Source organism: Girardinichthys multiradiatus, chromosome 7, assembly GCF_021462225.1.
Source record: "Girardinichthys multiradiatus isolate DD_20200921_A chromosome 7, DD_fGirMul_XY1, whole genome shotgun sequence".
Taxonomy (NCBI): domain Eukaryota; kingdom Metazoa; phylum Chordata; class Actinopteri; order Cyprinodontiformes; family Goodeidae; genus Girardinichthys; species Girardinichthys multiradiatus.
In genome coordinates this window covers 27,114,813-27,135,540 of record NC_061800.1, presented here as the reverse complement: position 1 = coordinate 27,135,540, position 20,728 = coordinate 27,114,813, and the positions used below count along the sequence as shown (strand labels likewise).

At 39.6% G+C, this 20,728-nt stretch overlaps 2 protein-coding genes across 7 annotated transcripts; both read right to left on the bottom strand.

Annotated features, from left to right (window-relative positions):
• Nucleotides 1-278: 278 nt before the first annotated feature.
• hoxd3a (homeobox D3a) lies at nucleotides 279-20,288 on the bottom strand. 6 transcript variants are annotated; one of them, XM_047370940.1, is made up of 4 exons: nucleotides 19,990-20,288; nucleotides 5,749-5,808; nucleotides 3,742-4,306; nucleotides 279-2,022 (listed from the first exon to the last, which is right to left on the bottom strand). In XM_047370940.1, exons 3-4 carry the CDS (start codon nucleotides 4,226-4,228, stop codon nucleotides 1,271-1,273), a joined length of 1,239 nt encoding a protein of 412 aa, XP_047226896.1. In that variant the 5' UTR covers nucleotides 4,229-4,306; nucleotides 5,749-5,808; nucleotides 19,990-20,288; the 3' UTR covers nucleotides 279-1,270. The 6 variants fall into 6 exon arrangements, with proteins under 6 accessions (XP_047226896.1, XP_047226898.1, XP_047226899.1 ...); XM_047370942.1 differs by lacking the exon at nucleotides 19,990-20,288 and adding an exon at nucleotides 17,476-17,575; XM_047370943.1 differs by lacking the exon at nucleotides 19,990-20,288 and adding an exon at nucleotides 9,270-9,824.
• On the bottom strand, nucleotides 11,278-14,764 carry hoxd4a (homeobox D4a). The gene is made up of 2 exons (XM_047370946.1): nucleotides 13,503-14,764; nucleotides 11,278-13,116 (listed from the first exon to the last, which is right to left on the bottom strand). The coding sequence occupies exons 1-2, from the start codon at nucleotides 13,900-13,902 to the stop codon at nucleotides 12,818-12,820; spliced, it is 699 nt and encodes a 232-aa protein (XP_047226902.1). The 5' UTR covers nucleotides 13,903-14,764; the 3' UTR covers nucleotides 11,278-12,817.
• Nucleotides 20,289-20,728: the final 440 nt, after the last annotated feature.

The window sequence follows — 20,728 nt, the reverse complement described above, 5'->3', positions numbered from 1 at the left end:
GAGGATGCAATAAGCCCATAGACTTCCCTTCATACAAATAAAACATCAATAATCCCGAAAGCCTTTCACTCCGCTAAAATGCACTTTGCATGGAGAGGATAGAGCCGTCTGACGAGTTTTAGATATCCTGGTGTCTAATTATTGATTGTCTCTGCCTGTTTGAACTATACAGTAAAGACTGCGGGTCAATAAACCTTCCCTGCGCTGCTACAGTGGTAGCAAGAATACGCAACAGCTTTTTTTTTTTGCAGAAATCAACAAAATGCAATAAGAAAATACAAGTTTGAACACTTTATTTACAAAATGTTAAACACAATAAAATATAACATTTCAATATCATCGGGGTTTCATAAATTTATGGGTGTCCAACTGAATTGAATAACAATGGAAGACATAATTATAATAACACAAACGCAAAGGACTACACAAAATGACATGCTGGTGTGCGTAATATTTGATTTTTCGATAGTCTACTTTTCGCTCAAGGTTTTGACACAAGATCAACCGTGGACATGTTTTACTCGCTACAAAATGCCCCCATTTGTCTCAGATTTATACAATTCGAAATGTTCCTTTCTCTCTCCCCCAATCAGTCGTAGCATTTCTAAATAAACAAACAAACCCTGTTTTGCCCAATAAGTGCACCGCTCTGTCCGATCTGCCAATGAAAATCCAAACTTATAAATACTCGCATAATAAACGATAAATAATGTGCAATACAAAGGCAATTAAATAATTAAATAGGCTATATGCTATAGTGCCGGGGATTATGCAAAATAAATGACGCAATAAATAAATAGGGTGAGGAAAAATGAGATCCTTTGACATACAGACATTTTTTTTTCTTCTTTTTTCCCTAAAAATCTTTCCATCTAAGGATGAACTTCTACTTTTGTGATCTACAAGACTTACCTTCAAGTAACGGCATGAAATATTCAGTCAAACGTTGCGCATTGCACTTGAGAATAAACAAAAAATTAAAAAAAATAAAGGAACTATTAACAATCAGGCTAGCGCTTCTCCAAATTTTAAGAGAAATGGACAAAGCTGTATTATTTAGAAAATAATTACACAATAGCATTAATCATGATAATATCAATAATACTGTAATAGTACACACGGCTCTCTCAGAGCGTCGTTAATAGCCTAGTGAGGTAATAAAAAAACAGCGCAACCTAATTTGGCAAGCGCACACACACACGTACACACACACACACACACACATACATACATACACGCACGTGCGCGCACGCAAGGAAACGTAATAATATTACAAATGCGTCAGTTTAGGCGCTTCCTGAATCCTTCCCTGAGAAACTTGGTGCGAGGTGAGGTCTGTGTATGTGGGGTGGGGGTCACACGGTCCGTGGTGGTGGTTTCCTGGGATCTGAGCGGCACAGCTGTAGTCCACGCTGGTGGATGATGGGTGGGGGAGATGGCCGAGATTGAACATGGGGCCCGAGGCTGGCATGGAGTCGACGAAGTTCCCGCCCACGTAAACGGGGCTGCCTTGCAAATTGGCGTTGGCAAAGCTGCCGTTGCTCTGCATGGCGTGGTGCTCGTACTCGGCGCCCGGGTACCTCTTCTGCTGCGGGATGCAGCCTCCCAGCGGCGCCGTGTACGCGGCCAGGCCGTACATGTTCTGCTGGGGCTTGGCGAAGGGCGGCGGCGAGGGCGCGTCGTAGCTGAGGCTGTTCACGTTTTGGAGCTGGCCCGCGTATCCGGTGTGATTGGGCCCGCTGAGCGGCGGGCTTCTGTCCGGAGAGTGTCCCATTGGGGAGTGCGCCAGACCCTTAGACTTCTGGTCCTTTTTGTATTTCATCCTCCTGTTCTGAAACCAGATCTTTATCTGGCGCTCGGTGAGGTTCAACAGATTGGCCATCTCCACCCTTCGTGGGCGACAAAGGTAGCGGTTGAAGTGGAACTCCTTCTCCAGCTCCACCAGCTGCGCGCTGGTGTACGCGGTCCGGACCCGTTTGGAGGCGGGCCCCGGCGGGCTCTTCTCATCACTCACCTCCCCACCTGCGGAAAAAATAACTCATCTTAGCGTTGTCGAGCAACATGTTCATCTGAGCTGCAGGCATGTCAAGGCCCAGACACGAACAGAGCCGGCCCCAGGTTAAAAAAGGCCAGGGGCGTTTCCAGAAATAGAGGCACACTGGGGAACAAGATCTAAGAATTAACTCCAGACCCATTTTTCTTGAATAAAAATATTAGACTGGACCCACCTCTTTGGTTTGTCCTTTGACACATTTAGAATATGATTTTAAGTGTTTTCCTCAGTCTATTTTGTATATTATTACTTTGTATATTATTGTATTTTAGTATTTGATTCTCTTCAATGTGTAATATTTTTGGTAGTTTTTACTCTATGTTGTTTTTGAAGTACTTGCTGTTTTTTTTAAGTTCTTTATAAATACAATTAGCTTAGCTAATCTAGCTTTGAAATAGATAGAAGGAAACAACACAAATTAACTTTCACCATGCAGTTTTTCTACTGAAATTATGACCTAGAACAAATGTTATATACTATATTCTCTTTTAGATTTTATATAGACATTATGGCTTACTTAATACTTCCAAGTTTGGATAAATATATGCAAAATTTCCTAAATGCTCTGAACTTATGTAGTGAAAATTCAAACAAAACTGTTTTCACAATGCGATCTCATCAGCACAAACAGTAATTGTGCACAATTAATTAGTATTTCCCTTTTCATTAATATTTTCCCTATAGGCAATTGGACATTCTAAACTTTGTAACAATATTTTAAAATAAACTTTCAGACACTTCACTGTTTAATAGTGGTAACTTTTTGCTCAAACTTGATCCAAAAGTTAACTGGAAGGACAACAAATATATTGTTGGATCATGTTTAAACCAGAGAATGGATCTGGAGTTGCCACTTGAATGTGGCCCTAAGCAGATTTTCATTGGGGGCCTCTAGTTAAGCCCTCCAGCCAACACAGCTGTTGTTTAAATTTGTACTTTTTGCATTTACTACAACTTGTTTTATAGTTCACCAGTGATGAATTAAACGGATCGTATTGCAGAATGTTTAGCTTACAATTAAGACAGTCACTTCAAACTGTTTAGTAAATAAATAGCACTTCAGATAAAGTGCTCATTATAAACATATTATAATTTATGTTCCCTTAGATGATGATTCTATGAAGCCTGAGCTCAGAACCTAACAGGATGGAAATGATCAGACAGGAAATTCATTGATCATCTTGTTCCTAATGTAAATAAGGAACTCAATGATTTTTTGGCTCTGGTAGAAGTCTTTTTCTGCTGTTTTCTCAGTTTAGATCAGTTTATCCTATAAATACTACAGTGAAGTGGGAGGGGAAAATGCTGAGAAGTGGAGAGTATCTAAATGTGATTTTTATGTCAGCTATGACTCATCCTAAAAAGATAGAAAAGGACTAATTTCTTAAAAAAAATTTAAAATAAAGTCAAACATAATCCTGTGTTCAGAAACTGAAGACACAATGTAGGCAGTGATTAATTTATGAACTTTTAAAATGTTTTCTGAGTTCAGACAAGCGGAAATGATTAAATGACCTTAAAACCATGACACCCTGCCAACATGACTGTCAAGCTATGAAGAGGTTCCATCATATGTGTCATCAACATGTTCTCTGACAATTAAATTTCACCTGGGACCAATAAGGGTAAAGTTTGATATCTCGGGTCGGCCCTGCATGTTGTCCACACACTCATACACACATACGCACCATCTGGATCTCTACCTGCAGCAGCACAGTTGCTGTTGCTCTTCTGCTTCGAGTTCTGCCTGGTCTCCTTCATCCAGGGGAAGATCTGCTTGGTGAGGGCTGGGGTGGTCGCGCCCGACCCGCTGCCATTTGGAGACTTCTTCTTCTGGGATGCAGAGCTGTTGGAGCTCGGGGAGGATGCAGACAGTGGGGGTACCTGCTGCTCAGAAATACCATTCGCTTGGCTGCTGCTGCCGCTGCTGCTGCTACTGTTGTTGCTCTGACCGCTGCTTTGCCTCATACAGTCCCCGTTTAGGTCACTGTCTTTGAGGGCCGGTGGTGGCCTGACCGCAGAGGTCTGAATAGGACACACCGAGCCTTGATAATCAGTATCAATATTAGGAGCAGGGTAGGACTGGTGAGCAGGGCCGTAGCTGTAAGAGTCTGGTTTGGGGTAGGTATAGCCTCCAAACAGTCCAGGGTTGTCGTAGTAGGTTGCCTTCTGCATTTTGTGGATTCAAGGCCACAAAATGGGTGCTGATTATTCACGTGATTGGTGTTTCCCACAGTTGCTCCAGTCTGTGAGCTGTAGGCAGAAACATATCACTCATTACAGCACCATCTTTATTAATAAGGATAAATGCTCAGAATTCAGTGTTAAACAAAGAGAATCTTCCTGGTTGGTCCTTAAAGCATTTAAATCAAAACTCCAAGACTTCTCTAGCTTCAAAGTCCACCCGTTTGGCTCTTTTTTTTTTTTGCCACAATGCAGTTAAAGTTTAACTTTTTACTAAAAGGGACCCTCTGGGAGGCTTTAGTAGTCACTCACAAATAAGTTGAATCAGCATTGGTCACACACATACACACAATGCCCTTTTCACTAATCACAGGCCTCACAAAGCCGGCCGCGCACTCATTGTTGTTCCCGCGCACACGCATTCAAGGATCTATTTTTACGCACGTCAAAGGCTGATATTAAAAGAAATATGAAGCGGGGTAGGCTGTGCGTGACAGTGCACGAGAGAACGTGCTTGCACGTGATAGAGAGAGAGAGAGAAAGAGAGAGGGAGGGAGAAGGAGTTAGGATGCGTTGGTGGCACATACATTTTTCATTATAGCTTGCGCATGTCACATGTTTATAGTGTCGATGTGATTTGCAGTGTATTTATTTATGTTTAAAATTTTCTATTTTTTATTTTATTATGCTTTACTCTCACAAAAATATTTCTCCCAATCGATTTTATTACAAAAGCAGAGTGAGTAAGTAAATAAATAAACAAAAACATCACAAAGACTCGCGTTTACTGTGCGCTAGTGTCTTCGGGAGGTCTACAGTATGCGCCGCGCATAACAATTGCACCTGTCAGTTTGGACCGCGGCGAAATTTATGGCCGCAAATGTCCTGGTTGTAAAACAGCCTCGGAGAGGAGTGAAAAAGCAAAACATTCCCCGAGAGTCCCCCTCAGAGGTGCAAAACTAAGCGTAGGAGGAAGGCAAAGGGAAAGAATTTCATAGCCGGCCCGGTCTCCCCCGTTTATAAAACGAGTCTGTCTCCATTCCGTCTCCGCAGTGCGAGCCAGCAGCTGTAGCTGGACAATCGGACCCTGTTTTTAACCAAAGAGAGCGCTTTACTGGAGCATCTTTTGGATAAAATCGCGACTCTTTATCCTCCGATTTCTACGTTTTTCTTTAATAACTTAAACGTTTTATTTTAATCTTACAAGTAAAGACTGTAGCAAGATGAGATGCATTTTTTCACAAACTGGATTTAAACCTTTTTTTTTTGTTTGTTTTTGTTTTGTTTTTTTTGCGAAAGAAAAACACAAGTTGACGTGCAGAAGCTAGATTTCTGGGCTGCGTAAAGAATTACGCGCACATGCAAAGCTGAGGCCATTCTTCATGTCTTTCCTTTGATTCCACCCCCTGAGAAACGCTGGGAGCGTAAATGTGCAGCCTAATAACGAATCACCTTGTTAGCACTTGGCTGAGTTGTGTATCTCCTTTATTAATTAAAGAAATGGTACTCACCAAAATCTGCGCAGATCTCTTTTATATCGCTCACGCATTCATCACCGCCTCCATCTCGACCTAGAATACAAATAAGGGTTAGGAAAATATCATATTTGGTGATCTGTTTCTTGGGTTGTTTGTTTGTTTTGCTTGTTTGTTTTTTTTTTTTTTTTTTTTGCCAATAGAAAACCCCCAAAATATTTCATGTTAATGTAGACCTTAAAGTTTACACTTTTTTTTTAATCCATATTATCCAAATAAAAACATTCAATGAATTTAAAGCTTTAAAATATCCACTGCAACCCCTCTAATGACCACCTAACATTTGTTTCTTCTTTATTTTTTCCTTGAAGAAAGAAAAGTCTTACATATGCACTTTCGCACAAAGCGACCGGTCACATATCTAGCAGCCATAAGCGTTTTTAGGTGACCTTTGGGTCATTCTGCATTACGCCAAAGTTTAATGAACAACGAGCATTTTTGACTTCAAGTAGCTAAAAGTCTCCACCAAATTCAGATCAGCCTCTGACTGCTTAGAGAGAGACATGAGGAGACCGACGGGTGGAAAATAAACCGCAAGATTTTTCATTTATTTCTTCTTTTATTTCCCATGAGGATAGATCCGTAAAAACAGGATGTGGTGTAAATATTTCTTTTTTATATTTATTTGTTTATCTGTTTACTTTTTATATTGTGTGAAATATTTTGGGAGACTGTCGATAATTTGCGCCCTCCAGTTGCTGTTGAGCACCCTGAGTTACTAGTAGCAGACAAGCCTCCCCTTTCATACGAACTGTGTTTTTCGCCTACGCGTTGTCACGGTAAGTTTGATCCACACAATGGGTCGGGACTAAAAGTAGAGTGTTATTATCTCACGCAGTCGGTCAGACCTTCAAAAAGATCTCCATAATATTTCTGTTTAATACACGTTTCCTGCTTATAATAAAGGAGGAAACAGCAGATGATAAACATTTGTTGCAAAGACCAGATGTATTATTTGCAGGAAATACACGCAACATTTGTTTTTTTGTTGCAGAATTGGTGTTATTTAGAAATATGTCTAGAAGTAGGGCTGTAAAATATATGCTTTGAAATTAAATCACAGAACATGAACAAGAATGAGGTTAAATTTGGGTTTAACGGCTTTTATAACGGGTAAAATCCGAGTAAAAGGGGGGGAAGGAAACATTCAGTTGTGGATTTATTACCTTTAAAATATAGGATTTGTCTTTTTTGGTTGGTCAAAATCCTTAAAAAAAAGCCTCCAGTATGAATCCGTGCAATATATACAATGTAGCAGGCTGACAAAGCCATATACAGCTGAAACCACATAAATCACAGAAAACGCCAGTGCAACGATAAGACAACAAATTAATTTGATTTACGATCCAAGAGTCAAAAAAGAAAAGTTCCTCTCATACTCCTTCTTCTTCTTCTTCCTCCGAGTAGGCTTTCATAATGGACTGAAAAGCGCAGGGCTCAATCTGTCGATAATATTTGAATGAAAAAAAAAATGCATATAGTCATATGTTTATAGGAAGAGATAGCTGCCCCACATCCGCATATTTAACAAGCCCCGGGTCCTCGGACGGAATGCATCATATTGTGAATAATCCTTTGCATTGTATTAACCCATGGTTAAAGGTTGTTGTTTCGCCATGCAGTTGCTTACCTGCGGATCAATTCATCATAAAGCGGGTGCCTCTCAGCTCTGACTTCCTCTCCGTGCAGCTTCTAGAATAAATTCTTCACCCCTCTTTTTTCCCCCCTGTCTCCAGACGGTGCTGTCCTAAACCTGATCTTGCTGTTTTTCCGACATTTCCATACACCGGTTGGAGACAGTATTCCCGAAAGAATGGAATAAAAAAAAAAAAAAAGCGAACAAGGTATCCTTATTCCAAGGAAGAGGGGGAAAAGAGGAAAAAATCACTGGCAATCAATCAACCAGTGAGATATCGAGGATAGGCCTGTGCAGATTGGGATTTTTTGGGGGGGCTTGATTCTGAAGGTTTTATGATGACAAATAAAATGGCACTGCCTTTTAGAAACAACCATATATGTTCACGTGATTTGTTCTCTTCTTCAAACAGGGGGCTCTTACCTCAGAGGTCCATTTTGATAAAGGGTGGCGTTTATGTGCTCGTCTGAGGTGCGTGATTGGGAAAATGGTCCTACTTCTTCTTTGAATATCCAGGACTGCAACCTTCACGCCTCAGTATTTAAACGCAGGAATATGTGCTGTGATCTTATGTATTCATCATCAGTCCCTATTATTGCATTGTGAATGCAGCATTTTTGGGCAATGCATGCATGTAACATGATAAGTCCATTTCACGTTGCAGTGGGTCTAAATTTTTGCAAGAATGTCTAGATTTTTACATATTAGGAGGAATTGTATTGTTTTGTAAAAAAAAAAAAAAAAACGAACGAAGGACGCATTTTACGCATCACCTAATAATGGAGAGTTGCGTTTCTGCAGGACACTGATGTGGCAGGTGCGTTTAAAAATGAATAATAAGTGACATGTGAGCTTTTCTTGCAGCTGGTCGTGGATTGTATTCAAATAAAGCACATTATCATTCTGCATTTACTATTGTATGTGTGTGTGTGTGTGTGTGTCTGTCTGTCTTCACACCCTCCTTGCAGCACAAAGAATCACAGGAGCATGCCCTGCTTCTCCTGCATTGTTTTTTGTATTAATCACCAAATAAAGGTCATGTTCGATGCAAAATAAAAACATCAAATGCACTGGAAAACCAAACTGGATAAGCAGAGGGGGATTTCGCAGCCGCTTGCTGGCTGGGTGGCTGGTTGGTTGTCTTCGCTGCAGAACAAGGATTGACAAAAGCGTTGCAGGGCTGTTACGGCGTCGCCGGCATATGTTCCGAGGGGTAATAAAAGTGAAAGATTTACAGTTTTTGGCCGGCCCCCCAAACAGCCTCGCTCGCACCCTTTCAGGAATTACTGGGAGTGATTTACAAGGAGGCAGAACTGTCAAGCTGTCCAAACTTCCAGCACTTCTGAGGAACCCAAACCAAATCATGCCACTCTGAGAATAAAAATAGTATGAATAAAAGGGCCGAAAATAAAAAAAAAAGGTGAATGAGCAGCTATTAATCTTCTGCTACAATAAACTATAAATCAAGATCACTTTAAAAATCTCATTCGACTTTCATTTTAAAAGCCCCCTTCACTTTATTTTTTGCATGCTAATTTAAGATATAATAAAATGTTAATTGAGAAATAATTTGGCAATAACTACGTCTGTTGTTCACAAATATTAGGCTCCTGCTATTACACCCCTCCAACTGTCAAAAATGCATGCCTAAACAGCCCATCTCTGCGACTGCAAGTACATTTAATAATAAAAAAAGAAGAAAAAATGCGCTTACAGCGACCATAAACCACAGCCTAAACAATTGCGCCCATGCAGAAGCGCACACATCAGAGAAGGGGGGTGCAATTCATCAAATTTTACCGACATTTGATATCGTCATTTGCCAAGCTGAGGCAACATGAAAAAATGCTGAAATATTTACCTACCCGAGCATCCATCGGTTCAGAGCCGCAGCTAACAGTCGCGCCGAGTATCGGATATTATTTTCTTTGGAGGGGGGATCTCTTCAGTTTTCAACTCTGATAGAGTCCTTGCGATTAATGACGACGCCGGGTTTCTAGGGGGACGTACTGCATTAATTATTTAGACAATCACGTGGTTGGAGAACAGAGAAGCGGAGTGGTATAGTCTCTGGATTATATCTCCGAATGCAGACAGCGCACTTTAATATATCTTAAAGGGGGGTTGGTTGGTTGGTTGGTCGGTTGCCTGTCTGGCTCTGAGAGGCTTCTGCGAAACCAACAGCTGGAAATCAAATATGGCCGGATGGAGAGCAGCGGCGCTGTGTTCCTGTGCACTGGGTGCAGTGTCATTGAAAATGGCACTGCCTTTGGCTCCCATTTATTGCTGTTCAGACATGTAGGTCAGTGTGGCTGCACGCTCTATAGTATAGTAGGCTGCTCTGACCTGATAACAGAGGGGTGTTTTATTTCGATTCGTGCTGCAATTCCAGTAGCTGCAGATTATACAGAGGGATTCCACTATAAAAAGAAACCCACTCACACACTTATGCTGATATACTAGTAAAAACTATAAGGTCCTCAGCGTCTATGTGTGCAGATCATCTCTTTATCTCTGCAAATATATGACACGTGCTTATATTGCACATCATAGTTTGTGAGCATGAGCAAATCAAGATAATAGAGGGATGAAAAAAAGCGTGTGACTGCAGATTGTCTTTCCACATGTCTGTTTATGGCCGCTTTGTTTGTATCAGAGCTGATTCTGTAGTGTGGAGGGTCGGAGGTCACCGCTGCAGAGAGCCATCCCCAATAAAGCCACCGCTCAAATAAGCAATAGGAGTTCTGCTCTGTGTCTGTGTGTTGTAAAGGTAGAAATGAATTACATAATGAACTTCCCTAATCTAGCATATTGCCATCATAGAAAGCATAATCTGGTTTTGGGGGGTTATAAACATGTGAGTGATTGTTTTTCTCTTGGGTTTTAGTCAACTGAGGGCATTGACGTGATTTTTTTAAATTACTTTTTCTTCAAAGACATTTCTTTTGGAATAATGACGGGGGAAAGAGCATTGACTGTGAGGATGGTTTTACGCACAGCATGCGCTCCCATTGATTAGAGCAAACTGGGCTTTTCACTTGCTTACGCTGAATATTAGTTATAGTTACTGGGGATTTATTTACATTTTGTTATGCATATTGTTATACTGCCCAAGTGCCCAGATTTCTTGAAAAGTATTAATCTAATTTTAGCCTGTTATTAATAAATAAAATAATAAAAATCTGTGACTATTTATTATGGTCTCCTTAAGCCGTTTTTGGTCTGTTCGAGCCCTTTTAAATGACATCTTAATGATTTGGATGCTGATCTCTGTCTGTAAATGCATTTTATAACCTGAGTTTATTGAAAAACCTTTATGTATCTGATTTGTTGTTATAATTTCTCCTTTCTCAATTGTTACAGCTTGTTTGGTCTTCCCCAGCAAAGTCGTCTAAAATATGTTAACCCCAATGAGCATTTTTCTGGTTAAATAAAGGGCACATAAAATAAATGAAAATGAAAAAAAAAATAATAATAAATATAAAAAAAAAACAACGAGCAAAAGCGATTTTTGGGTCAAAACATAGTTTTCCCAATTCACACACAAATTAAACATGTTTGCTTGTAAAACTCACAATGTACAAGGACAGAAGGCTTTATAAGCCCACGCAGTGTTTGTTTTCCAAAAGGCTCTATATGTTTACACCCAAGCAGTGATTATATCTTGCAACAAATGCTTTATATTATATATATATGTATATATATATATATATATATATATATATATATATACACACAAATACAGTCTGATGAATTACACATACCCCTTTGCTTTAGGGAAAATAATTTCCTCCAAATCTGCTTTTTGTTTGTCTTTGTTGTGAAGAAAATAAACATCCAGGAAAATAACTTTTTTTTGCAAACATTCGCATTAATAATCAGTAAAAATCTTTATTTTTATATACTTCTCACATCTCAAAAGGACCGTACAAGATAAAAAGCATTTACAAAAATAAAAATTGAGGAAAACAAATTGCATATTGACAAATGCAGAAAGACAAATACAAATCAGAGTCTCCTCGGGGAGGGGCGGGGGGAGATATAAATACTATTAAAACACGTGTAAACCTGCGGAATTCACTGTCTCTTTGCTGTGAATAAGCGTTAGTTTTGTTTTAAACAGTCCAACAGCCTTTTTTTCTCCCCTCCAAACTAAAATAGCGCCTGGGAGAGAAAATGCTGCTTGTCCGCCGGGTCAGGGGTGCTGGGGTCAGTCCTTGCGGCTGAAATGTGTCCCCTGGATGAACCTGCGACTGCTGCCTTTGTCGATCTTCAGTTGAAATACCTTTTCAGCTCTCTGTTCAAGAAGATTTCAGAAAAGAGACCTCCTCGTACTGGGAAAACCTTTGGGCTTTTTTTTTCTTGTTGTCCGAGGACAATGACGGTCTGAAACAAGAAATATCTGCCTGATACGTGACCTGAAAGCCCTCACTCCCTCCACTCGCTTGGTTTGGTTTTAAAAAGATTCTTATGTGTAACTAAAGGCTAAAAGTCTCTAGAAAGCCATGCTAAAACTGCACAAGAATCAAATCTATTGTATACAAAACAAAATTTGAACGAATGTTCTTAATTAAAGTGTGTGCGATGCGAAAATGTACATCTTTTTCGTCAAATAAATAAGGAATCATCAAGGAAAAAATAGATATACATTTCTAAATATTCAGGATTTTGGGCATATGCTAAAAAAGAAATCCCAGTTTGGTGCCATGCAAGAACAAATTATCTTTCTGTGAGTGAGAGTTTTCTGAAAATGTACACTGTTTACAAAGATGTCAGGAGAGATTTATAAGGGCACTCGGAATAGTTTGCGCGCAGGAATGTCTTCTGTGTGGGAATAATATACGAGCTACGAACATTTTGTACAAAATAAGTTAAACAAACAAGTTACGAAAGGAAAGTTGTTTTTTTGTTTTTTTTTTGCAAAGAAAGGTCGATGAGTGTTTATGCGAATAATGCGTTCTTCAAGTACCTGTGTTGTGCGTTTTACTGGATGAAAAACTAAAAGAAACTGTTTGGAAATTTGAACCAATTTGTCTCATTGTTGAACTAGTAAAATAAAATAAAAAAGAAATATGAAAATTTAAAATTGACTTGAGAGGAAATAGTTTAAAATTGAGCTTTTTTTAAATGACAAATATTATTAGGCCCAATAAATAAAAAACATATTTGCTTTTCGTACTGAGTGAGGAAATGTATCAAACATGAAATAAAAATAAAATAAAATAAAACCTCTCAGTAACTGAAAATTATAGATTTTCTGACTCAGTCTTGAGACAGAATTGCTGGGATCAGTTTTGTTAAATTAAGAAATGCTCATACGACATCAGTCCATGCCAAAGTCAAAATGCAGCCTTTGTCTTCGTTTATGTACAAATGGAGAAAATATCCTGAAGCATCCTCCTCTGTCCTTTATAACGCTGTTATATCAGTCTGGTTGTCCTTCTGAATGTTCTGCAGATGGCCGGAGGCCGGCGCGGATCTGCCTTTTGTGTTGGGCAGTTTGTGGTCCTTCTTCCACTTCATCCGTCTGTTCTGAAACCAGATTTTGATCTGCCTCTCGGACAGACAGAGAGTGTGGGCGATCTCGATCCTCCGCCGCCTGGTCAGGTACCTGTTAAAATGAAACTCCTTCTCCAGCTCCAGGACCTGCTGGCGGGTATAAGCGGTTCTGGAGCGCTTGGGCTCTGATCCCGTGTAGTCCGGGTTCACTGGTTTGGAAAAACAACAAGAAGTGGAAGAAGGAGAGGAGGAATGAAGAGTTACCAAATGTCGCCAACTGGAGCATGCAAGCAAAAACAATTCAGAAAAAAACAAAACAGAAAGTAGGTGTGGGCAGTGCGCAGAACATTTAAGGAGAACAAACGCAAATAAGCTATTTGTTGTCTTTTAAAATATTAATTTAAACACATTCCTCAGAATAAAAAAACTCACTAGCGACCAGTGTGCTCTCAGAGGCTTTCTGTGGCCTATTTCCTGAGCTATAAAAATTTATGACTTATGTAATTGTCTGGGCCTTTCAAAGACGCTCATAAATATTACATTAAATGACTTCCTATAACTACCAGCAGGCAACAAAATGGGAAGTAAATCTTACCTGTAGTTACGTGAACTTTCTTCATCCAGGGGTAAACTACTGCAGGTTGCTTGGCTTGGATCCCATTTTCACTCTTTGCGTTTTGCTGCTGCCCACAAGTCCGAGGTCCGGCCGCGTGGACCGGGGGCCCTTGCTCAGTCTCTGCGCCAAAGTTGGCCGTGTGGCCGGCGTGACCCCGCGGCTGCACCGCGGGGTCCGGCACGGTGCTGCAGCTGAACGGCTGCTCCGTGTAGTTTGACCGCGGGAAGAGGATCCCTGGGTGCTGAAAGTCCGCGTCCTGCGCCGGGCTGTAGAAGTCCGAGCCCTGCTCAGGTATGTAGTTATTCTGCGAGTATTCCTCGCAGGGAGGAAATTTGGGATCCACATACTTAGAGTTCACCATATACGAACTCATGGCCATTAATTTCTGAAGGTAGAAAATACTAATTTTTCTCGAGTTGTCTTTTTTTCCTCTCCTCCATAGAGCCCTCCTACTTGGTGTCAACTGAATAAAGTTAGCGAACCATGTGACCAGAGCGGCCAATGGAGGTGATGCGGGTCCAAACACAAGTAAACATACAACTAAACGCGTTTCTCCCTAAATGAAGATACACCTAGATAAGGGTCGTGAGAATAAACAAACATGTAAATCTGCTGCACTGTGTGAGAAAAAAGCCCCGCTGAAAGTTAAACATGCACCCAAAATACAGATTAAAACCCATGCATTATTATGAGAGGATAAACATAGGGAAAATAATTTTTAAACTTTTGCATGTGCATGTTTTATCCAAGCAGAAATATAAAGATAGATCAGTTTCTTGAAGGCTTCAACAGAGAAACCAACAAAAGATACAAAAAGCCCCTTGGCATAAAAGCAGCGAATAATGACTGGGGACAGTTGATGGACACTGTCTTTGTCATGAAGGGGTCATCCAAAAGTTACACCAATCTCATCCCTTCATCTGCCCCTGTCTCTCTTTTTTTAAACTGTCTCGGGAGCCTATTGGGCAGCAGAAGCAGCACTCCTCTCTGCAAATCAATAATGTGGAGGCAGGAGCCAAAAGCCACAGCTGGAGCGGGTTGCAGCTTCTTTTTAGATGCATTTGGAGCCTGACTCCAAAAAGAAACAGCAAACTCCAAAACAGATGCTTTCCTGATCAGATTATTCACTCTCACCATAATCCTATAGATTTCTGTGAGTAATGTGCTGTTAAGATTTATCACTGTAACAACACGTTGGGCACTCAACAGCCTCAAAAGCCCATAACTCCAGGAATCGAAGTCTTTTCATCGACCACATACTCCCCTAGAATCGAATCTGTGACTCTGGTTTCAACACAAATTCGGTTCTACAGGGTATATATAGACGACGGGAAACAATACTGTCAACGCATCATTGTTTTTATATGTCCAGCAAAAAGATAAGATAAGACGAGCTGGAAAAATTGAGGAGAAAAGCTTCAGCCGGGCCAATGTGTAAAAATATTTGAAAGTCCACACGCAATATAAGATGAAATATATGTACAGCACAAAAGCTCAAAAAGTATGCAACATAACTGGAACAATTAAAAACATCCCTTTCTACCCAGCGTGCAAGTCACAATATGCAGTTTTGCAGGAAAAACAAAACTCAACTAATCATTGAAGTGGCAGCCTTCCAGTGCTTAAGAACTTTAAAATATCAAGTTTCAAATGAGAAAACTGATCATTTGTTGTAGAAAAAAAACGTCAGGAACACACTGACTTATTTTATTTTAGGATATAATCAAATCTGAGCTGGCTGGGGGCTGAGTCCCAGTATGAATCAATTCAGTGGATTTATTCCCATTTTCTTTAAGCCAAAAATATTTTTTATTTATTTATTATGAACTTAATATTGCTAATGTGGAAGAAACCATAAAATTTTGCCTTTAAATGAAAGCATGTTCAAAATCTAACAATGTAGTGGAAAAGTACACCTACATATACAAACGACTGGGCCAGTATGAAAAAAATATGTTTTATGTGCTTTGTGCAAATAACAATGTGCAGTTTTGCACATTTGCCCTTTTCAAAATCGTGAATTTAGTATTGCAGACTTATAAGAAATCCTAAACTTTTGGTTTGATAAATAAATAAATAAACAAAATAAATAAAGATTGCTTCTGGGTATGAATGTAAAAAAAACAAAAAATAATCATTCCACACTCTTCTTTTTCTCTTCATTCAGCCCAAGTTCATCCCAATAAAGATTGATACCTGCTCCAACAAAAATAAAATATAGAAAAAATCCCTTTAAACATCTTAAGAAAAGTTTTACTTTTTCAAACTTCTAGTTGGGACTTAACATTGGGCCTTTGGTCAAGCAGTTCAGGACCACTTTGAGCCCATGAGCAGAAAAGCCCCAAGACGCTTTGTTTGGCTGCTGGATCATATTGAGGCTCTTATCACCGACAGGCCGAAAGATGAGCCTAAAGGCCAGCAGGGTCAAACCAAATCATTTACAAAACTATCAAAAACTTTAATTTTTTTTGCTGCTGCTGACAGCTGAAAAGGGTGCAAAGGTTTATCAAACCCTCGCTATCCGTTACCCCAAAAAGAAGGCACGGAGGCCTGCAATGAGAAATGATTCCACAAATAGAAGGAATAAAATTGAAAAATTGGTTTTACTTCTGTTTTAAACCCAGCTGACGTATATAGTTATCAAAGTGGTAAATATCAATATGAAGATAAAAATTTGGTGTTCGAAGGTGAATTAGTTCGTCCTGTAAGAATACGAAATTTAAATTTCTGCTCCAAAAACTCAGTCATCTCCAAAAACTCAATAACAAATAAAAAAATAAGTCAGGAATTTGGCACATGTATCGTTCACTACATAGCGGTCAATTTAAAAATAATGTCATTATAACTGTTTTCATCTTCATTAAAAGATCATAGCATTAAAAGTCATAATAAAATGAGAATGAAGCAAAAAGAACAGAAAGCCTTTTTTTGTGTGTGGATGAGCTCTATATTTTTGAAACTGATGACCTGAAAAAAAAAAAAAATAAGGGAATATTGTGGATCTCTATCTGTTTCTATGCTCTTCAGTGTAAAACAACAAATGTAAACACAGCAGATACAACATGCAAAAGATAATCTAGGTAAAAGCCCACCTTCCCCATTTCGCGTTTTAACATTTAAGACGCCCTGACCTGCCTTTCACCTTCTCCCGCCAGTCCTCCAGACGGGTCAAAGCCGGGAGAGCCACAACAAAAGGAACGATAAACTCAGCGTTTCCTGCAGCTTGAGTAAAACCAAAGGCCAGCCAGTGTGTCTGGAAAGCTTTTCATTTGTTCTCAGAGCTTATTCGGTCAGAAAACGGTCACTTAGTGCATTGGACAGCGAACAAATCGAATTGGCTTAAAATGACAGGAAAATAAATCTAAAGCCTGATGTTGAACTTTGGTTAACTTGGGTTAATAAAAAATAAATAAATATATATTTGCGTTTTTTTCACTATTATATCCCTGGATTTCTTTTAAAAAAACACTTACATTAATGGTAGAAATGAAAACAAATGAATGTCGAAACATTAATTAAAGGGCTGCAAATAAGGCACATATTATATCTTATATTAGAAAATAACAAGCCATTTAATGAGAAAATAAAAAAAGAATCACAATAGATCTATTTGTCCCAAGCTTAATTTTGTCAGTTTTCTTATCTGGTAAAACCTAAGATCATGACAAGTAAGTCAAGTGAATTCCGACTGTAAACACAGTGAATAAATAACAGTAGCTTAAAAAACTAAATATATAGTTTAGTTTAGCTTCCTGGGCAATTTTTACAACAGGTTGATTCTATCCAAATTACGCAGAGTATCTACATCCAGCCCGACTTCCTCACAACAGCAAGCTGTGTTTGCTGTAAGCACCGCGCAGCTCCAGCTTTTACAGACAGGAAACGGCTCACCCCGGGCATTACGCATGTGACATCACACGCCCATATACCACACCGATAAAACAGAGCTTACCACGCAGACCGCGACACATGGTGCGCCGTGCGCCAAAACGCATCCACAGTGACGGAGGATAAAATTCAGCCCAGTGGAGCTTCCCTCTCTGTCTGTCATGGGGAACACTCTTCCAGCCCATCTGGACGCGCTCACTAATACACAATGAGAATTATATTTTGGCTTGTCAAGTCCCGGGCCATAAAACAAACTTTAATGGTGTCACGTGCTTTCTCGCAGCCATTCACAACACCGCGCGGGCCCATAAATAATCCTCAAAGTTGCACTTACTCAATAACGCAGATTGCATTAAAGCGCGCTGCAGAAGGAGGGGGGAAGTAGCAGAAATGAAGAAGCAGAGTGGAGAGAGAAAAAGATTTAACTTCATTACTTACATTTACAATGATTATTGTTATTAATGACGATGCACAAATGATTGGTGCAAATTTATTTAAATAAAAAATGTGGGTTTGTTTTATTTGTTATTTCAGTGTGAGTCTACACTTAAAGCTTCTAGCCTTTAATTTGCTTCTAAATAGTCTCCCAAGTGCATTTATCTCCCAAGTGAGCCTGCCACAAGACTGATGTCATTCATTCTCCCACCAATCCCCTGACTGCAGAGCAATTTTGCTCCTCCTATCACTGTCAGGACTCTAACTCTGCCAAGATTGGCCTGCATGCATGTTCCTATATTTTCATTAGAGATCCATTCCCACATCTGTAGATGTTTCTCTGTGTTTCTCAAATTCACATGAATGCCTCATAAGAACTCATATCATAAATACGTTTTTGCAGGCGCGTCCCTGTTAAAATAGAAAAGGTGTAGTTCTGTTTTTATGGCAAACATCACAGCCACTTTTCTGTATGCACAAAGATGTGACTGCAGGGGACAAAATGCAATCATGTATTTTGTAGAGTTTAAACCACTCAGTGCAACCAACGTGAAAAACAGACTGATTTATCATCTGCATTGTCTGTCCAGCGGAGAAAATCTAAAAGTAACAATTATTTTTTTCAAAAATCCCACTCAGTGAGCTGGATCACGTGACTTCTGCCTCGGCCACTCAGTGTTCACAAGGAGCAGCTAGTGAATGAGGTGAGAGGCTGAGTGTTGGGCAACAGCGCCTTCTGCTGGAATTTTACCAGGTCTTCCCACCGCAACACATATGCATCTGCACAGCAAGGCCAAACAACTCAAAAATACAAGATGCTCATTGATGCTAAAGTGCATCAGTAGAGATTTTATTTTAACAATGCAACGCTGAGAATAAATGCAACTCATGTATCAAATGGGATAATGAAAGACAGTACAATTCGTTTGTGGTGCGTTTAGTTGCATTCAGAATGAAATGACACAACAATGCGTAGGGCCTAGCGACGACACATGCACAATTGTCATATTTTCAGTCTTAGAATCAATGCATTAAGGCCATTGAGTTTTTAAAAAGACAGCTTTTGCTGTAAAATGTGTGAAGGACAAGCTGCATTTAATACATCTAAGGATAAAAACATTTTTCAATATAACGATAAAAAAAAATACCTGAACGACTTATGGCAAAATAAATTAAAGTGAAAGCATATTTAGATATGACTAACGAGATAAAAAAATATATAAATATATATACAGATAATTTGCTTAAAACGGACTCTCCCCAAATCTCATAGTAATGTTACAGAATCCAACTCAGTGTTAAAAACACACCAGTTCATACATGGGCTAAAATAGGAGAAGATCCACCAGTTGTTATCATTATTATTCTTAAAACCAATGAAAGCTTTGTCAAAGTGAACGCTGCCTAAATTTCTCCGGCTTCTTTTTGCGCCTCTCCCCTGTTGCAGGGTCCATTTTGCCGCATTGCAGTCAGGCCGTAAATACTTTCGCAGCTGCCTGTCAGACACCAGTGAAATACTGTCTTTGTTCAGTTGGCCTCATCTCCAAGCAACTGAAAACCGCCCAGAAAACTGGACTTCTCATTTTGGACTGTGCTAATGTGGAATATATTGACAAAGTGCGCCTCTTATGTTTTAAATTTAGCGCAGGATTTGAGGATTTGGAGGTTGGAGTTTTCATTGGGTCCAGACATGAGAAATGCGTTCAGATTTGACACATCTGCGATGAAATAAGCCGAGCACATGGGTAGTAAAAGGAAAATTGTGAAATGTTGAATTTAAGATCTTTTCAACAATATAATCTGCTTATCTGGATTTATAAAAGCAGCCAGAGACCATTAAAATACTTGAAAATCGAGCAATATTTGGGCACAGTGTAAACAAGCTCCACAACAAAAATCCAGTCAAACATTTATCAATCTTTTTTCTTGCAGCTCTGCAGCACGATGACAATACGAAGATTTAAATTCACAAACTTTGAGCAATTCTGTAATTAAAGCATAAAACAATCACTTTTAGCACACCTTACAACATCTGAAATGACCTAAGTGACATTACCTCACTACTAATTTACATGACTAATGAAACAGGAAGCTGTCAAGCAGCGCACATGAACAGGCGTGCGCGCACACGTGCAAATCTTACCTGTATCCTGCAGATAATCCGCTTTTATTCTTTCATCTTTACTTAAGCAGCGCATTTTGACCAAAACTTTGACGAGTAGTTGCTGTTGCTGCTCTGCAGATGGACGAAGGGATAAAGCTGGAGCTGTTTTCTTGTCGCTCATCGCGGGAGCTTAAAGTGTGAGCAAAAAACGCCGATCAGATGAGACACTTTTATGAAACGAACGATCGGACGGCTTACACAGAGAAAAGCCGACTGGCTCGTTTTGGTTTTAACGCCGTTTGGATGCAGAATGCAGTGAGGGGGGAATAGTCGCCTGGGAAATCAGGAAAAGGGCCATGAAGACGTTTGCCTCTCACACATGACCAGTGGCATCCAATGACAGGCGATGGAGGCGCATAAAAAAAGCTCTATTGCCAAGCTGTAAATTGTCCTCTCACAAAAAAAGGAATTTGGACTGCAGCAATTCTCCCCAGCTCTGCACATAATGGAGAAGCCCTCAATGCCCTCCATGCACAGAGCTTCCCACACTGTTTGCACACTAATTAAAATGCTATATTATTCAGCGTTATGCTTGGGCCTAAAATGTGTTTTTATTTTTTTAACGGCAAATGTAAAACTAAAATGAAAACATAATGCATCAATAAACTCTTAAGATTATTGATTTATTGTTAACATAAGTGAATAAAAAACTGAATTGTTTATTGAAATCTAGCAGTTTGTCTATCAAACTATAGTTTACAAAAAACAAAATCAGAAT

Coding starts and splice junctions, on each gene's coding strand:
- hoxd3a (XM_047370940.1), bottom strand. CDS start 4,228: ATGCAGAAGGCAACCTACTACGACAACCCTGGACTGTTTGGAGGCTAT. Junction 2,023..3,741: donor TGCAGGTAGAGATCCAGATG/GTGCGTATGTGT, acceptor TTTTTTCCGCAG/GTGGGGAGGTGAGTGATGAG.
- hoxd4a (XM_047370946.1), bottom strand. CDS start 13,902: ATGGCCATGAGTTCGTATATGGTGAACTCTAAGTATGTGGATCCCAAA. Junction 13,117..13,502: donor GAAAGTTCACGTAACTACAG/GTAAGATTTACT, acceptor TTTCCAAACCAG/TGAACCCGGACTACACGGGA.